This window comes from Cuculus canorus, chromosome 8 (genome assembly GCF_017976375.1).
Source record: "Cuculus canorus isolate bCucCan1 chromosome 8, bCucCan1.pri, whole genome shotgun sequence".
In the NCBI taxonomy this organism is placed as follows: domain Eukaryota; kingdom Metazoa; phylum Chordata; class Aves; order Cuculiformes; family Cuculidae; genus Cuculus; species Cuculus canorus.
The window spans coordinates 14,545,755-14,560,512 of NC_071408.1; the positions used below are offsets into that span (position 1 = coordinate 14,545,755).

The window sequence follows — 14,758 nt, forward strand, 5'->3', positions numbered from 1 at the left end:
GGGGTTCCAGACCAGTGTATCTCAAAGTGGAGAAAGATTAGTCTCCTCCCATCCATGTCTGAGAATGGAGGGAACACACATTGCTTTGCATGCTCCAGTTCTGCCTAGTTGCTCTGGGGATGCCTCAGTTCTTGTGTGTTTTCTTAGAAAAGTTGCTGACATTTAATCCATTTCAGTATGCAATTATTAATTAGCTTACTTTGATAATATTATGGGGGTTTAGATGTAAAATCAAGGCCCTGTTGAAAATACCATGAAAGATCATTGCATTTGCAGGAAAAAAAATGTTTTAACTTCTATGTGAACTAGGCTGGTTTTTGTGCTGTCCAAATGTTCACACAGCAACAAGAAGATATTCTTTGATAACTGGAAGATGCTTTTTGCTGCGTTCTTTTAATTGAAAGGTATTTGTTGATCTTACTAGTTGTGAATTGTATCCCTGTCTGTATCCTATGGTATCTGTATGTGTTATTAATAATTATAAATAAATGTCAGCCAATAAGGACTTCAGGGTTTTGAGAAAACAGTCAAGAATGGCAAAAAATTATGGCATACAAATACTCACAGAAAAGACAGATCTACAACTTTGCCATTTATCCTCCCCTCCTTGTTAGTAAAGCTGTTTATTATTTTCTCATCTGTATTATCTGCAGACTAGCTGTATTGAAAAATGCCTCAAAAGAAAGGGAACAAAACTACTTCGCAGCAATAAGGGTTACATGCGCGTGCAGATAAAGCATTACAAGAAAAGGTTACAAGAGTCTTCTCTTCCCCCCTAGCTTCACTGATTTTGCACCCTGTCTGTTCTCGTGAACCCATTCCTCTGCGTTTGTTTTCATAGAATCATAGAATGGTTTGGGCTGGAAGGAATCTTACAGGTCATCTAGTCCCAGCTGCCCATTCCGTGGGCAGGGACACCATCCACTGGATCAGGTTGCTTAAAGCCCCATCCAATCTGGCCTTGTACAGCTTCAGGGATGGGACATCCACCACTTCTCTGGGTGACCTGTGCCGGTGTCTCACCACCCTCACAGGAAAAAATATCTTCCTAATATCTAATCTAAATCTCCCCTCTTTTAGCTTAAAACCGTTACCCCTTCTCCTCTCCCTGCATTCCCTTGTCAAGAGCACCTCTCCAATTCTTCTTTAGGGCCCCTTTAAGTACTGGAAGGCCGCTATAGGGTCTCTCCGGACCCCTCTCTTCCCCAGGCTGAACAAGCCAAACTCTCTCAGCCTGTCCTCTTATGAGAGGTACTCCAGCCCTCTGATCATCTTCATGGCTCTCCTTTGGAGTCCCTCAAACAGATACATGTCCTTCCTGTGCTGAGGACACCAGAACTGAATGCAGTACTCCAAGGGCAGCCTTGTGAGAGCAGAGCAGAGCAGAGGAAGGGAATCACCTCCCTTGACCTCTGGCTCACACTTCTTTTGATGCAGCCCAGGATACAATTGGCTTTCTGAGCTGCGAGTGCACATTGCCAAGTAATCCTGAGTTTCTCATCCACCAGCACTCCCAAGTTCTTCTCTTCATGGCTACTCTCAATCCATGCTCCGCCCAGCCTGTATTTGTGCTTGGGATTGCCCTGATTGCAGATACAGGAACTTGCAATTGACCTTGTTGAACTTGATGAGGTTCACGAAGCCCACCTCTCAAGTCTGTCAAGGTCCCTCTGGATGGCATCCCTTCCCTCTAGCATGTTGACTGCGTCACACAGTTTTGTGTTGTCAGCAAACTTGCTGAGGGTGTACTCAATCCCACTGTCCGTGTCTCCAACAAAGACATTAAGCAACACATCATTGGTCTCCACTTGGACATTGAGCCATTGACCACAACTCTTTGAGTGCAACCATCTGGCCAATTCCTTATCCACCAAGTGATCTGTCCTTCACATCTGTGTCTCTCCAATTTAGACATAAAGATGTTGTGCAGGACAAATGCTTTGCACAAGTCCAGGTAGATGACATCAGTTGCTCTTCCCAGTACTATAACCCTGTCAAAGAAGGGCGCCAAATTAATCAGACACAATTTGCCCTTATGAAGCCATGTTGGTTGTCACCTTATTTTCCACATGTATCAGCAGAGTTTCCAGGAGGATCTGCTCCATGATCTTGCTGTGCGCAGAGGTGAGACTGATGGGCCTGTAGTTCTCCCAGTTTTCCTTTTTTCCCTGTCTAAAAATGACGGTTATGTTTCCCCTTTTCCATTAATTGGGAACTCCACTTGAGCACACCTTTTGATATGAGGTATATGATTACACAGGTTACCCATCAACTTTATTTTCCAGTGTGCCAGGACATTTAAAAGATCACCAATGATATAAGCTACAGACTACATACAGGAAGCTACAGGCATTTGTGATGTTACTTTATGAACATCTGAAGATTTGTAAATGTGCTTGTTTTTAGAATGTTTTTGAGACTATGTATATAATGTGAAATACATATTTGTCATTGGAATTGCCCTTGGAGTTCTGATATGCCTTAAAATATCTATTTTAGGTTTGCCAGAACCAAACAGAGACAGTATATTCCAGGGACTGAGAATGGATCAAGGATTCTACACATCTAAAGACTTCCTGCCTTTGGTAGCAATGGCAAGTAAACCAGGTGTGTGATATGTTTTTGTTGCAATCATGTTTGTTAGCTCATTTGTAGTTACTGATATATAAAAATGGACAAGTGGCAACACATCCAAATACCTACCAATGGATAGGTCTGGGGCAGGGTTTTCTCTTGGTGAGTTGCAACCTCAGGAGTGCAGTCAAGAAATTCAGTCTTGGAGACTGTATTGCAAATAGTTACGTACAAAAATCTAAGCACATCACAAATCATTACCCTGTAAGTTACTTTTTTAATTTTGAATTACATTCAAAAGGTGTCTTAAGCTCCTTGTTTGTATAAATTATCTTGATTTAAATAGTATATATGAGATGATCTTGCAAAAATCTACTATAAAGGGAGGTGTTGCTGAACCATATAGGCAACTGCTTTGTATGTTGTTGATAAGTTATTTTACTTGATCTCAAGTTGTGTGCTGCATAGTTTACAGACACATTCAAAGGAAGCACTAATTCCTTACCCAAAGAACTTACATTCTAAGATACAGGACAACAGTAGTCAGGGTTTAATAAGGCAACACTTGCTTCACAGTTATCAAATACAGTCTTGTTTTATGCCTTTACATCTTTGTTTTGAGTACAGAAATGGCTGTGTTTGCTTCCCAAGGAATATAGCTGCTTTCAGTGACAATGTGAAGTCATAAGTCTCCAATGGATGTATGACATGGGGCTCGTGATTTCTATATCATGTTCCCTCATGGTCCAGATTCCCCAATGTGCTGTTAAAATATATAGAGTTTTCTGGATAAACTCAGTGCAGTATGCGGTCTTGTACTTGTGACCCCATATTTAACCACATGTATACTTTTTTATCTACAGACTAGTTTTATTCTGAGCACTCAGAAATTTCTTTTAGCATCATAATAGAGTTGTCTGCTTATCTAGTAGACTTTCCATAAATAATATGTTACAGAATATGTCTTCTGCAGGAAGTTATTCTGCATATAAAAGTAAAGTTTATTACCTCATTTTATGCAAAATATTTAGGAAAGGAAATTCTGTATCCCAGCTGTCCCATCTCTCTGCTGTTTTGATCAAATGCTTAATTCTGTCTCTTTTCCTAAGCTCAAATTTAGCTCAAATGGTTTGGGAGAAGACAGTGTTGGTTTTGTTGTTTTTGTTGTTTATTTTTAAAGATGTTTAAAAATGAAACAGATTGAGATTCTGCACTGCAAAACATTTGTAGATTGACAAAGGAAACATAAATCCTGCAGAACAATCTCCCCTTGTAATAATTAGACTAAAAATACTTTATAGAATTCTCTATGGACATGCAGCACTTGTATACTGTAATTTGCCTGCCTGTATGAGGATCTATATATCGTCATCTGCATCTTTTTAAATATTGGAAGGCAGGAGTCTCGATTTGACAGAATATGTAATGATATTTTTTATATTAAGTCCACAATGAAAAAGGGGATGAACTTTGAAGAACTATCCTTTTCTGACTAGCAGCAATAGACAGCTCTTTGGTGATGTCTGTTGATTAACATATTCTCTTAGTTTTCTGATGTCTGTCTGTAGCTGTAGTCATCTTTTGCTCTCTAAAGCATGGAATTTTAAGACAAAATAAATACTTCCTATATCCTGGTCTGTCCTCTTTTTCTTACTGTGTCAGTTCTCTAAGTAACAGATGTACTAGACCTAATCACAGTAAAATATGTATTCTGCCAGTTTATTTAGTTCTGAATACCACTTATTATATACTTTACTTCAAAAGGGGTTCCCCTTGCAAATACGTAGAAGTGAATTTACCTTGGGAGTAGCCTTGTTACAAAGAGCAAAGTGAGCTTCCGTAACTGATCCATTCTAGACTAGTCTCTAACGCCACTCTGAGCTGCCATTCCCCTGCTGCACCTGTGCTTTTTTCACTGCTTAACATACAGTTTTTGTGAAGGATTAAGTTTGTTAAAAAATAAATGTGAAAAGTTTAGAGTGGAATAAGAAGCTTATTAAGTAAATAAGAAATGCAATGCTGTATACATAGGGGTATTTATCATACGTAAACCATTTTGCAAATGGGGAGAGAATATGAGTATTAGGGTGTTGTTTCTCACACCATTTATATGTCTAAATTAAAAACATTATTTCCTTGAATGATACTTTCGTTTTGTTACAGTTGCATATGAAATCTGCTGCTACTATAGCGGGATACTCAGGTTACAGTGCAATGATTAAATGGCCAGCTTAGCACCTCCTGACTGAAATTATCACAGGCTTATTGAGAATATAGCTTTACACTGTTTATGGCATTATTTTTTAGGTTATAATAATTTACCTAATTAGCAATTATTTGTATTAAAGTTTTGATAAAGTGCAGTCTCACGCAAGGAACACACACATTTCAGTATTAGTTAAGTATTTCTTGTATAATTGAATCGTCAAATAGAAGCTGTAGATGACACATAATGTTATTGTTCTCTCCGTGTAACTTTTTGCAAATAGTTTATAAAAGAAACACTGTAGATTAAAGTGTATTCTGCCAATGGAAGTTCTAGGAATTGGCGTAATAGTAACAATATTATTTCTGCCTCATGTTCAGCTGCCTTAGAGAATAGCCTCCGAGAACTCTGTCATAGCCAGAACAGTGTCAGTGCCTTGTAGAAAACGGCCTGAGGGGACTAACTTTGAGAAACTGTTACACAAAACTATCAACAACAGGTCATCTTTTGAAAACTAGCAAATACTATTCTTTATAATCTGGTAAAAGTATTTATTGTTTTTATTTTAACTGGGAGGATAATGAATCTGAAACTTATTTTCTGAATAAAAAGATCTTACAATGCTGATTTCATCCTGACAAGGCCCACAATCCTACAAACGTGTTGTCATTTGAATTCTTTTCAGATAGAAAGGTGCAGCTGCTTAGAGTACTGACTATGAAATTATGTATATGAGCATATCTTAAAAATGGGAATAAAACTGTCCTTTACCGAAGCAGAATAATTTGATAGTGACACTCCATGCTTGGAAACTATAAGATGCAATTTTACACAGCTTTGAGTACAAGTATCTTTTGAGCTGTCATGCAGAAATGGTTTTTCTGCCTGAAAATGGGGTTTTCCTTTCATCTTTCAGGGATGTGTGCCTGTCACTCTCCATTACCATCAATACATGGAACTGTGATTGTACTTGGGGCAGGAGACACTGCTTTTGACTGTGCAACATCTGCTTTACGCTGTGGAGCTCGTCGTGTCTTTGTGGTCTTCAGGAAGGGATTCACTAATATCAGGGCCGTCCCAGAAGAGGTAAAATTGAATAACAGCATTTATGAGAAGGAATATGTGCCCTTATTTCTACAGGGCCTGAAATTGTACTATAGGTACTAAAAAGACATCTACTAGAGGTTGTGTTTATAAAAATGCTATTAAAATGTAATAATGTAATAATAAACAAATGTAAATGTTTATTAAAGCATTGAGGCTTGCTTTACAGTTCTCCTTAGTTGTTCCTGTTTCCTGTAAATTCAGAGAGATGCATTTGCATGCAGGGGGTCAAATTTCTTGTAAATTAGAAAATGCAGTAAATTTTTAATCATGGAAGCACCTCAGAGATCAAACAGCCATTTGAGTATTGTAGGTGGCTCTTCAGGTCATGGTTAGATCCTACAACGATACCCTCTGGCTACAGTCTGATGAATCTCAGTGATCCAGATGTTGCCTTGGGAGTCTATTAAACCGTGTAAGAAAATTACTTACAATGGTTTTGGTTTTGAATCACTGCCAGTGGCAATAAAACAATGTCATTCATCACATATTTCAGCACTCTGCCTGATTTTTAGTTTGACTTTGCACTTTGGCATTTACCAGGACATTTGCACATTTTGAAACTGACTCTGCTTCCTTGATGTAGCTGTACTACAGAAAAGTTTTTTCAAATCAGATTTTCTAGTTTTGGTGGTGTTTTTCTATTATCGTTTATTTGGTGGTACGTACTTGAGGACATCTAATACATCTTTATCACAAGATTTATGGTAGTTTGGTAGATCTTAGAGATCTTATACAAGAGGAATAGAAGTACGAAAAAAGTAATAGAGGGTCTCTTCATGCATAATTTAGTTCTGTTTCTGTGGCATTTCATTTAACAGTTCTGGACACATGGAGATTACTGGAGCCAATGAACTGACAGACTGTTGTGCTGTTCAGGTTCTTACTTATCAAGAATCAGCTGTCACTCTGAACCAAAATATTTGTTAGCTGCCTGGATAAATTCCTAAAAGTTATCAATGTTTGTACTCGTCCAATCATGCAGTGGCCATGAAAAGAAGTAAGATAAAAGTAGCTTCTGCTAGTAATGGCCATGCTAGTGATGTCAGGTTGGATATTATATTTTCAAAAGATTTTATTGTGTAAGGAGAGACAATCAGATCCTGAAGCCTTTGCTAAGACAAAGTGCTCTTTGACTTCAGCAGTCTTACTACAGCCAATTCAGAAGATCTTAAGTCTGAATTGTCACTCAGAAAACTCATGTTTGCACATGGTAGTCAGCATATTGTAGAATCGCTTGGTTGGAAAAGACGTTTGAAGTCATCAAGTCCAACTGTACCTGTCCACTACTGAACCATATCCCTGAGCACTTCACTTTTAAATACCTCCAGGGATGGTGACTTATTCACCTCCCTGGGCAGCCTCTGCCAATGCCTGATAACCCTTTCAGTGAAGAAATTTTTTTCAATGTCTAATCTGAACATCCCCTATATTGATCAGAACCGGACCCAACAGTGAGCCCTGGGGAACACCATTTGTGACCAGCCTCCAGCTGGTTTTAATTCCATTTGCCACCACTCTTCAGGCCTGGCCATCCAGCTAGTTTTTTTACCTAGCAGAGGGTGTGCCTGTCCAGGCCAGTGGCAGTTGGTTTCTCAAGTAGGATACTGTGAGAAATGGTGTCGAAGGCTTTACTAAAGTCCAAGTACACTACATCCACAGCCTTTCCCTCATCCATTAAGCGGGTCATCTTGTCATAGAAGGCGATCAGGTTAGTTTGGCAGGACCTGCCCATCATAAACCCATGTTGACTGGGCCTGATCACCTTGTTGTCTTGTGTGTGCTGTGTGATGGCACTCAAGATGATCTGCCTCATGACCTTCCTCCCTGGCACTGAGGTCAGACTGACAGGCCTGTAGTTCCCTGGATCCTTCCTCTGACCCTTCTTGTAAATAGGTGTAACAACTGCCAGCCTCCAGTCAACCCCAGTCAGCCAGGACTGCTGGTAGATGGTGAAAAAGGGTTTGGTGAGCACCTCTGCCAGTTCCCTTAATACCCTTGGATGGATCCCATCTGGCCCTATAGACTTGTGAATGTCTAATTGGCCAAACAGGTCTCTAACCATTTCGTCTTGGATCACTGAAGCTTTGTTCTGCTTTCCCTCCCTGTCTAGAGGCTCAGAAGGCTGAGTACACAGAGAACATCCTACCTCACTATTAAAGACTGAGGCAAAGAAGGCATTAAGTACCTCAGCCTTAGCCTCATAATTGTTGCTATTGTTCCCCCTGCATCCAGCAAAGGATGGAGATCCTCCTTGGCCCTCTTTTTCTTCTTAATATATTTGTAGAAACATATTTTATTATCTTTCAGAGAACTGACCAGTCTAAGTTCTAGTTGGGCTTTAGCCCTTCCAATTTTCTCTCTGCATGATCTCACTTCATCCTTGTAATCCACCCAAGATCCCTGCCCCTTCTTCCAAAGCTCATATACTTTCCTCTTTTTTCCAAGATCCCACCAAAGCCCTCTGTTCAGCCACGCCGGTTTTCTTCCCCACCGGCTCGTTTTCCAGCACCTGGGGATGGTCTGCTCTTGTGCCAGCACAATTTCCTTCTTAAAGAGCATCCCACCCCCTTGGGGTTCTTTGCCCTTTAAGACTGGCTCCCAAGGAAATTATGAACCAGCCCTCTGAACAGTCCAAAGTCTGCCCTTTGGAAGTCCAAGGTGGCAGTTCTGCTTATACCCCTCCTTACTTCTCCCAGAACTAGAAGGGCACCTTCCCAGGTTGGCTTACTCCCCAGTTGTCTTCCACACACTCCAGGAACCTCCTAGACGCTTTCCTTTCTGCTATATTATACTTCCAGCAGACATCTGGTAAGTTGAAGTTTCCCACAAGAACAAGAGCTAACAATTGTGAGACTTCTCCTGGTTGCTTGTAGAATATTTCATCAGCCTCTTCTTCCTGACTGGGTGGTCTATAGCAGACTCCCACCACGATATCTGCCTTGTTCCACTCATTTTTACCTATAGACACTCAATCCTATCATCGCTATCATTGAGCTGAAGGCAATCAAAGCAATTTCTGACACAGAGGGCTACCCCACCACCTCTCCTTCCTTGCCTGTCGTGTCTGAAGAGTTTATAGCCAACCATGGCAGCACTCTAGTTATACCAGTCATCCCACCATATTTCCATGGTGGCAATTATGTCATAGTTTTCTTGCCATACAATGACTTCTAGTTCCTCCTGTTTGTTGCCCATTCTGCGTGCATCATTGTAGATGCACTTCAGTTGGGCTCTTGATCCTGCCATGCTCCTGAGGGGTATAGTTTTAATTCCTAATTGACTGCTCGCTGTAGTTTCTAACCCATCAATAACCTTTACATATTTGCTACCACTCAGAGTGCTATCTCCTGCTTCCTCTGAGGTGGCAGACCGGTGGGCCTCGCTAGCACACCATCCCTCAGACACTGGAGTGCCATTCCCATTTAATAACATCTTAAAATCATAGTAAACACAAATGAGGGCATGTACTTAATTAATACTAGGCCAATTCTTAAAAGACACTAATAGTTGTATAAGGTAACTCTTTTTGCCCTCAAAGGAGTTATAAAAGTTTAAAGTTATCAAAGTAATAGGGAACAATAAGAAAATATAGTGGAGAAATACTCGCATTGCAAATTTACCTAGTGCCACTGTCTAGAACTGTTTGATTTAGTAGCATGGAAGGCTGTGAAGTGTGTATTAAGATGACTGTATACTGTACACAGGGGGGCTTCTACAGATGAATGTGTGGTAGGACGTAGAGTCAAAAAATGTTTTATGTTTTTTGGGTTTTTTTTTTTTCATAAAAACACAGTGTTCAAGTTAAATATTTTATTGCTTCTACGCTACAGATGGAACTTGCAAAAGAAGAGAAGTGTGAATTTCTGCCTTTCCTCTCCCCTCGGAAAGTTGTACTTAGAGGTGGACAAATTGTTGCTATGGAGTTTGTTCGAACTGAACAAGACAGTGATGGAAACTGGAACGAAGATGAGGATCAGGTTGTCCGTCTGAAAACTGATGTAGTGATCAGTGCCTTTGGCTCCATTTTAAGCAGCGATAAAGGTACAATCCTGTACTAATACATTCTGCAATTGCTGATTGTTATTTTAGCCACAGCCATTTATTGTCATTTGATAGTTTTGCGAAGTGAGTCTTCTATAGGTTACACAGCTTATGACTGCTGATCTTCCTCACAGGAATTTCCTTGACCTTTAGATATACCTCTTAGAACAAAACTTGAGGGTCTGATAGCAAAACAGTTTTCTGTATATTGCTGTATAGAACAAAAACTCATATTAGAGGTACGGTTACTCAGTGTACATATCTTGCTTTCCTCTCAATGCAAATGGGATCTCGCAGTATACTCTTGAGATTTCTTCTGGTCTCACTAATTAACTTTAGAGAAACTCATTATATTACAACTTTAAAAAACTGATCTGATCTCTGAATTAAGAATTAAGGCAGATTCATTATTCTGGTTCAGCTGCTCTAGGTATCACTCATTTTTTTGTGCATATGCAAGAGAACTGTGGCTTCTGTCACATATACAGTGTTTGTTAAATTCACCTGTGCTTTTCTCAGCTTATCTCATTATTTAATTGCAATTTACAAGCTTTGGTCGGCAAAATTAACAATTGCATAGTCCTATAGTAAAGATACAGAAATTGACATAAAAATGGCATTTCAGGGATTGATCCAGCAGAAAGAGAGCTGAAGAACATGAGTACAGCTGAGAACACAGGAACTCAGCAGAGCTCAGGCTGTTCTCTTCTAACAGTAGGTTAGATTTAAAGTATTCAGGCATATACATCAAATGTGCCTGAAAATTGAAAACCACTGACTCAGCAGTAGACAGATTGATAAGATGAACAGATCTTCAGCCTGGAGACACCCATCTAGGTTCATAGGTACCAAAATCCTTAGTGATCTATGTTCCTACCTCTCCAGGGCATGGTCACGCCAGTGAATTACCCCATGACATGTTGTCATGGTCCTTTGGGTATAAATCCTCTATAAATTTGGCAAGTGCCTCAGAGTACACATCACTAGCAAATTTCATGATCACATGCTGGTTCTGCGAGAGCCCAGGGAGTTTCAAAATTTCTTAGCATGATGTTGTTTGGGGAATCTTTTCAATCAAAGAAAATCATAAATCTAAAATAATGTAAACAGTGTCGTCTGCAGACATACCTCAGGCACATAAGATGTATGACTTCTCACATCTGCCTTTTCTGTGTATGCTTTATAGACAACACTGTTTTAAATCAAGTTAAAGGAATGAGTTTTCTGATAATGAGATTTTCTAGAGTTATCAGTAGAATTATACGGAAAGTGTACTGTCTTCATGGGAAGACAAAATATTGATAAATTATAGGCCCCATTGAAGAACTTTGGAAGACAGCTGCTAGCAGAGTTGTCTGTAATCTGATCAAGCTGCTCGGTACTCCCAGTTCACCAGTCCAATTGTATATAAAGTTAAATCATTATAAAGCCATGAGAAGAGTCTAAACTCTTCCCTACACTATAAAAGAAAGATCAGCTTAGTTCCTTGAACATGTGAAGTTAACTCCAGGAACACTTCTACCTTGTCTGTGTCACTGTTGCTTGGGGATAGGTTTTTTCAGCCTAGGCTGTTGTCTTAGACAGCAACTGCACCCGGCTATATTAGTGCTAATTACTCAGGACTTGCCTCCTGCGCTACAGTTGCCTTCTGCTCTAGCGAGCACGTGAAGTGCTGTCTGTGTCTTGTCAAGAGAACATAATCCCACTGCACTTGGAGATGTTTTGCTGTGTAAAAAGTGTCTGGCATCTGCGTTGGTCATGTTTTAAGGCTCAGTCTAACCCCCAGGAAGCAGAGAGAAGAAAATTGAGATTGTTTTAATCTTTAAGACGTTCATGAGTTACTCTGTTCATGGAGTTGACTTGACTGAGAGTTTTGTTATGTTGCTGTTGGTTTTAAAGTCCTCTGTTTAGGTTTTTTGGAAGGTTTTCTAGAACCTCATGTAGTAAATAAAGTAGTGGCCTATGCAATCAGTATGTTTTATTGTGATTCATTGACCCTATGATAAACCAGTGAGTGTTTTCTCCCACATTTAAACCCGCTTTAACCAAAAAGTTGAACTTCTTGTGTTGCTTAGCCATAATACTGGTGTATCCTAGTACATATTCACTGTCTAAATTACTTGTGAAATTTTTAAATAGGGAAATAAAATGGGAGGGGAACAGAGTCATGCAGTGATCTGATCACAAAAGAAGAGTGATTTACCTGGGAGGTGAACAATACACCTCAGTTTCACACTGTATTTCCAGTGAAACATCTATTAGAATAACAATCAGTTTAGTAGGAAAAACACCAGGCATTTGGTTTGAATGTTGTGAAAGTGAAGAGAAACTAAGAATTGAGGGACTGAATTGTTTATTTTGAGCATACTATTTCAGTTACTTTTAAATCTTTGGTTTTTGACTAAGCTGTGTTAATGAAGGTAAAATTTGCATTTAACCATTGAGCTGGATTACAACCAAATCTCCAGGCTACCTCAGCGTACATAACAAAAAGAAATACCCCCCCCCACACTCACACACTAAAAGCATCTTATATTCTTAGTGGATTTTTTTACAAAGGAAGTGTTTTTTTGTGCCTAAGAGATGAAGATACTCTAGTATTCTCCAACAGAAGACTGTGTTAAAAATACTGGAGGTACTCAAAAGCGCACAATGCCATGAGCAAACTGATGTGACTGGGAACTTCATCTAACTTTGATGAAGGGGTTGAACTATGTGACCTTCAGAGGGCCATTCTAGTCTGTATTACTCTATGACTGGATGGTTCAGATACAAGTTGAATAAATGTGTTAATTATTGCTCATATGAAGAGCTCTATCAATTGACCTAACTCGTAAGGCACTTCAGGGAACTTCAAATGCAGTATTGGTATGGGCTAAGCTAGCAGAATATGTCCTGTTTGCTATTTATATTGTTAAATACTGATGCTACTGATTTAGGAATAAATAAAATACTACAAAAACCAGCGGGATTACAGTCAGACTTAGCCCCAGTTCAGCAAAGTGTTCAGGGCAGCCTTGATGCTCAAGTTTTAATGTTTTTTTTTTAACAAGACATAAGCATGCGGGTGACTGCTCTCCTGAGCAGCAATAGCTCATAGGTTAGAAAGCTTTTTCTAGTCTATTATCCTCAATAAGATGTTTCGTATTCTTGCACAGTAACTATTAATTTTGCAACTGAGATTCCATGTGCTCAGTTAAGTATTTAGTCTTTTTTGCTTTGTTAAAACACTGATTTTATTTTTAAGCAGCAGTTCTAGTAATTATTCATTCTCCCATTGGGAATCATGTAAACGCATCATTAATTTAAAAAATGGACTCCTAAGTCCATTTTATGCTTGGGAAGTTGCTAATAGACAAAACAGGAGAGTTACCTTCTAGGTTATTTTAAAAGCATTACCATTTTACTGAAACCAGACCTCCCCCCCAATAAATTGTTCAAATCAAATTACTGCATATGGAGTAAGAGTAATGTTTTGCTTCTTGTTGATAAAAAAGATTTTGCAAGCACAAGCTGCTTTTTTTTTTTTATTGCATAGCTTACCAAAGCCTACAAGCCATTATAATTGACACACATAAACAAAGAGCTCTAACAGAATTTTGTACGTTTCCTCATGTTCCTGCGCTGTTGCTTGGTTTGTTATTTTTGAGGTCTGTGAAGTATTAGTGAGTTACTGAAATATCTCTGTCACCATTCCAAGTTGCAACTGCTCAATAAATACAAATACAATTCTGTGTACTCTCTAGCACTATGTATAGCCTCAGCATCCTACTTAACACCAGTCTAATTGTTTTTAAAGTCTAAAATTTGAATAACCATTTTCTTATCTGTTTTGTTCTGATAAGAAAAAAAGGGAACAATGTTTTTGGCCTGCAACATTTTGCACTGGAGCAAAAATCTTTGTTCTAATTTATTTTCCTGAATTTCTGAGGAGACTCATGGAGATATTATGGAAAATAGTACACTTGTTCAAAACACACTACAAAATGCAGTGCAGGACAAGGGACTAAGGGAGGAGAGAGAACTGGCAGTGTGAGTTTAATTCAGCACTGCTTAGCAGGCTGCAGCTAAAGAGGAAGTATTCCCATTTTCCAGAACACTGAATCTTAATATAATCATGTCTGTTTTATTTTCCTAGAGAGACAAAAAAGGGGAATGCAAAAATATCCAAGCAAATGCCAAATACCACCTTTGCAAAACTGCTCAAGAAATAGTGGGCTGTTTCTGAGCAAAAATATGTTTATGAGTTTTTTGGTAGTAGCAGGTAGTAGCAGTTGCATGGTAACTGAAGGGCAAAGTTTTATTTCACGTTTCTGAGAATCAGTCACAACTTTTTAGATATTTTGCTTTTACTTTTAGTACAATTGTCATTTTTCTTCGAAACTACAACAGCAAACTCCAGAAGGCTTACCAGAGTATAACTACTGCCCCTCCAGTGTAGTTCAACATACAGCAAAGATAAAATTTGCCTAAGCAGCTTAGAATTTTATGATTTAACCCACTCCAAATTAATATTTATTTGTATGGATTGAGGAACAGTTCCTAGGAAAAAAAAAAAAAGGCAAAGAGCTCTGAGCTTCTAAGTGAAAAAGACTTAAGTTTTCCTTTGTACACATACAGAACTTGAAATGATGCAGAAACCAGTAAACCTGCAGGGAGTGTTGAGTTTCTTCATGCCGTTGTCTGGTCAGACAACTAGGTAACTTCATCCTCAAAGCACTGTACCCTTGACTATCTAATGAAAGACTAAGAGGGAGGAAGAGAGGTGGCTGAGACGCCCAACTGGGAACGCCTGCAGGGCTGACCTGGTGTCTCCCTACTCGCATAGCA

At 39.2% G+C, this 14,758-nt stretch overlaps 1 protein-coding gene across 4 annotated transcripts in view; it reads left to right on the plus strand.

Moving 5' to 3' along the window:
* The window catches only part of DPYD (dihydropyrimidine dehydrogenase), a 362,200-nt gene that overhangs the window by 163,399 nt on the left and 184,043 nt on the right, over positions 1–14,758 (plus strand). For all 4 annotated transcript variants that reach the window (XM_054072633.1, XM_054072630.1, XM_054072632.1 and 1 more), the window contains exons 9-11: positions 2,500–2,607; positions 5,697–5,866; positions 9,718–9,928. In XM_054072633.1, the coding sequence (XP_053928608.1) occupies positions 2,500–2,607; positions 5,697–5,866; positions 9,718–9,928 (489 nt within the window). The remainder of the gene's footprint in view (positions 1–2,499; positions 2,608–5,696; positions 5,867–9,717; positions 9,929–14,758) is intronic.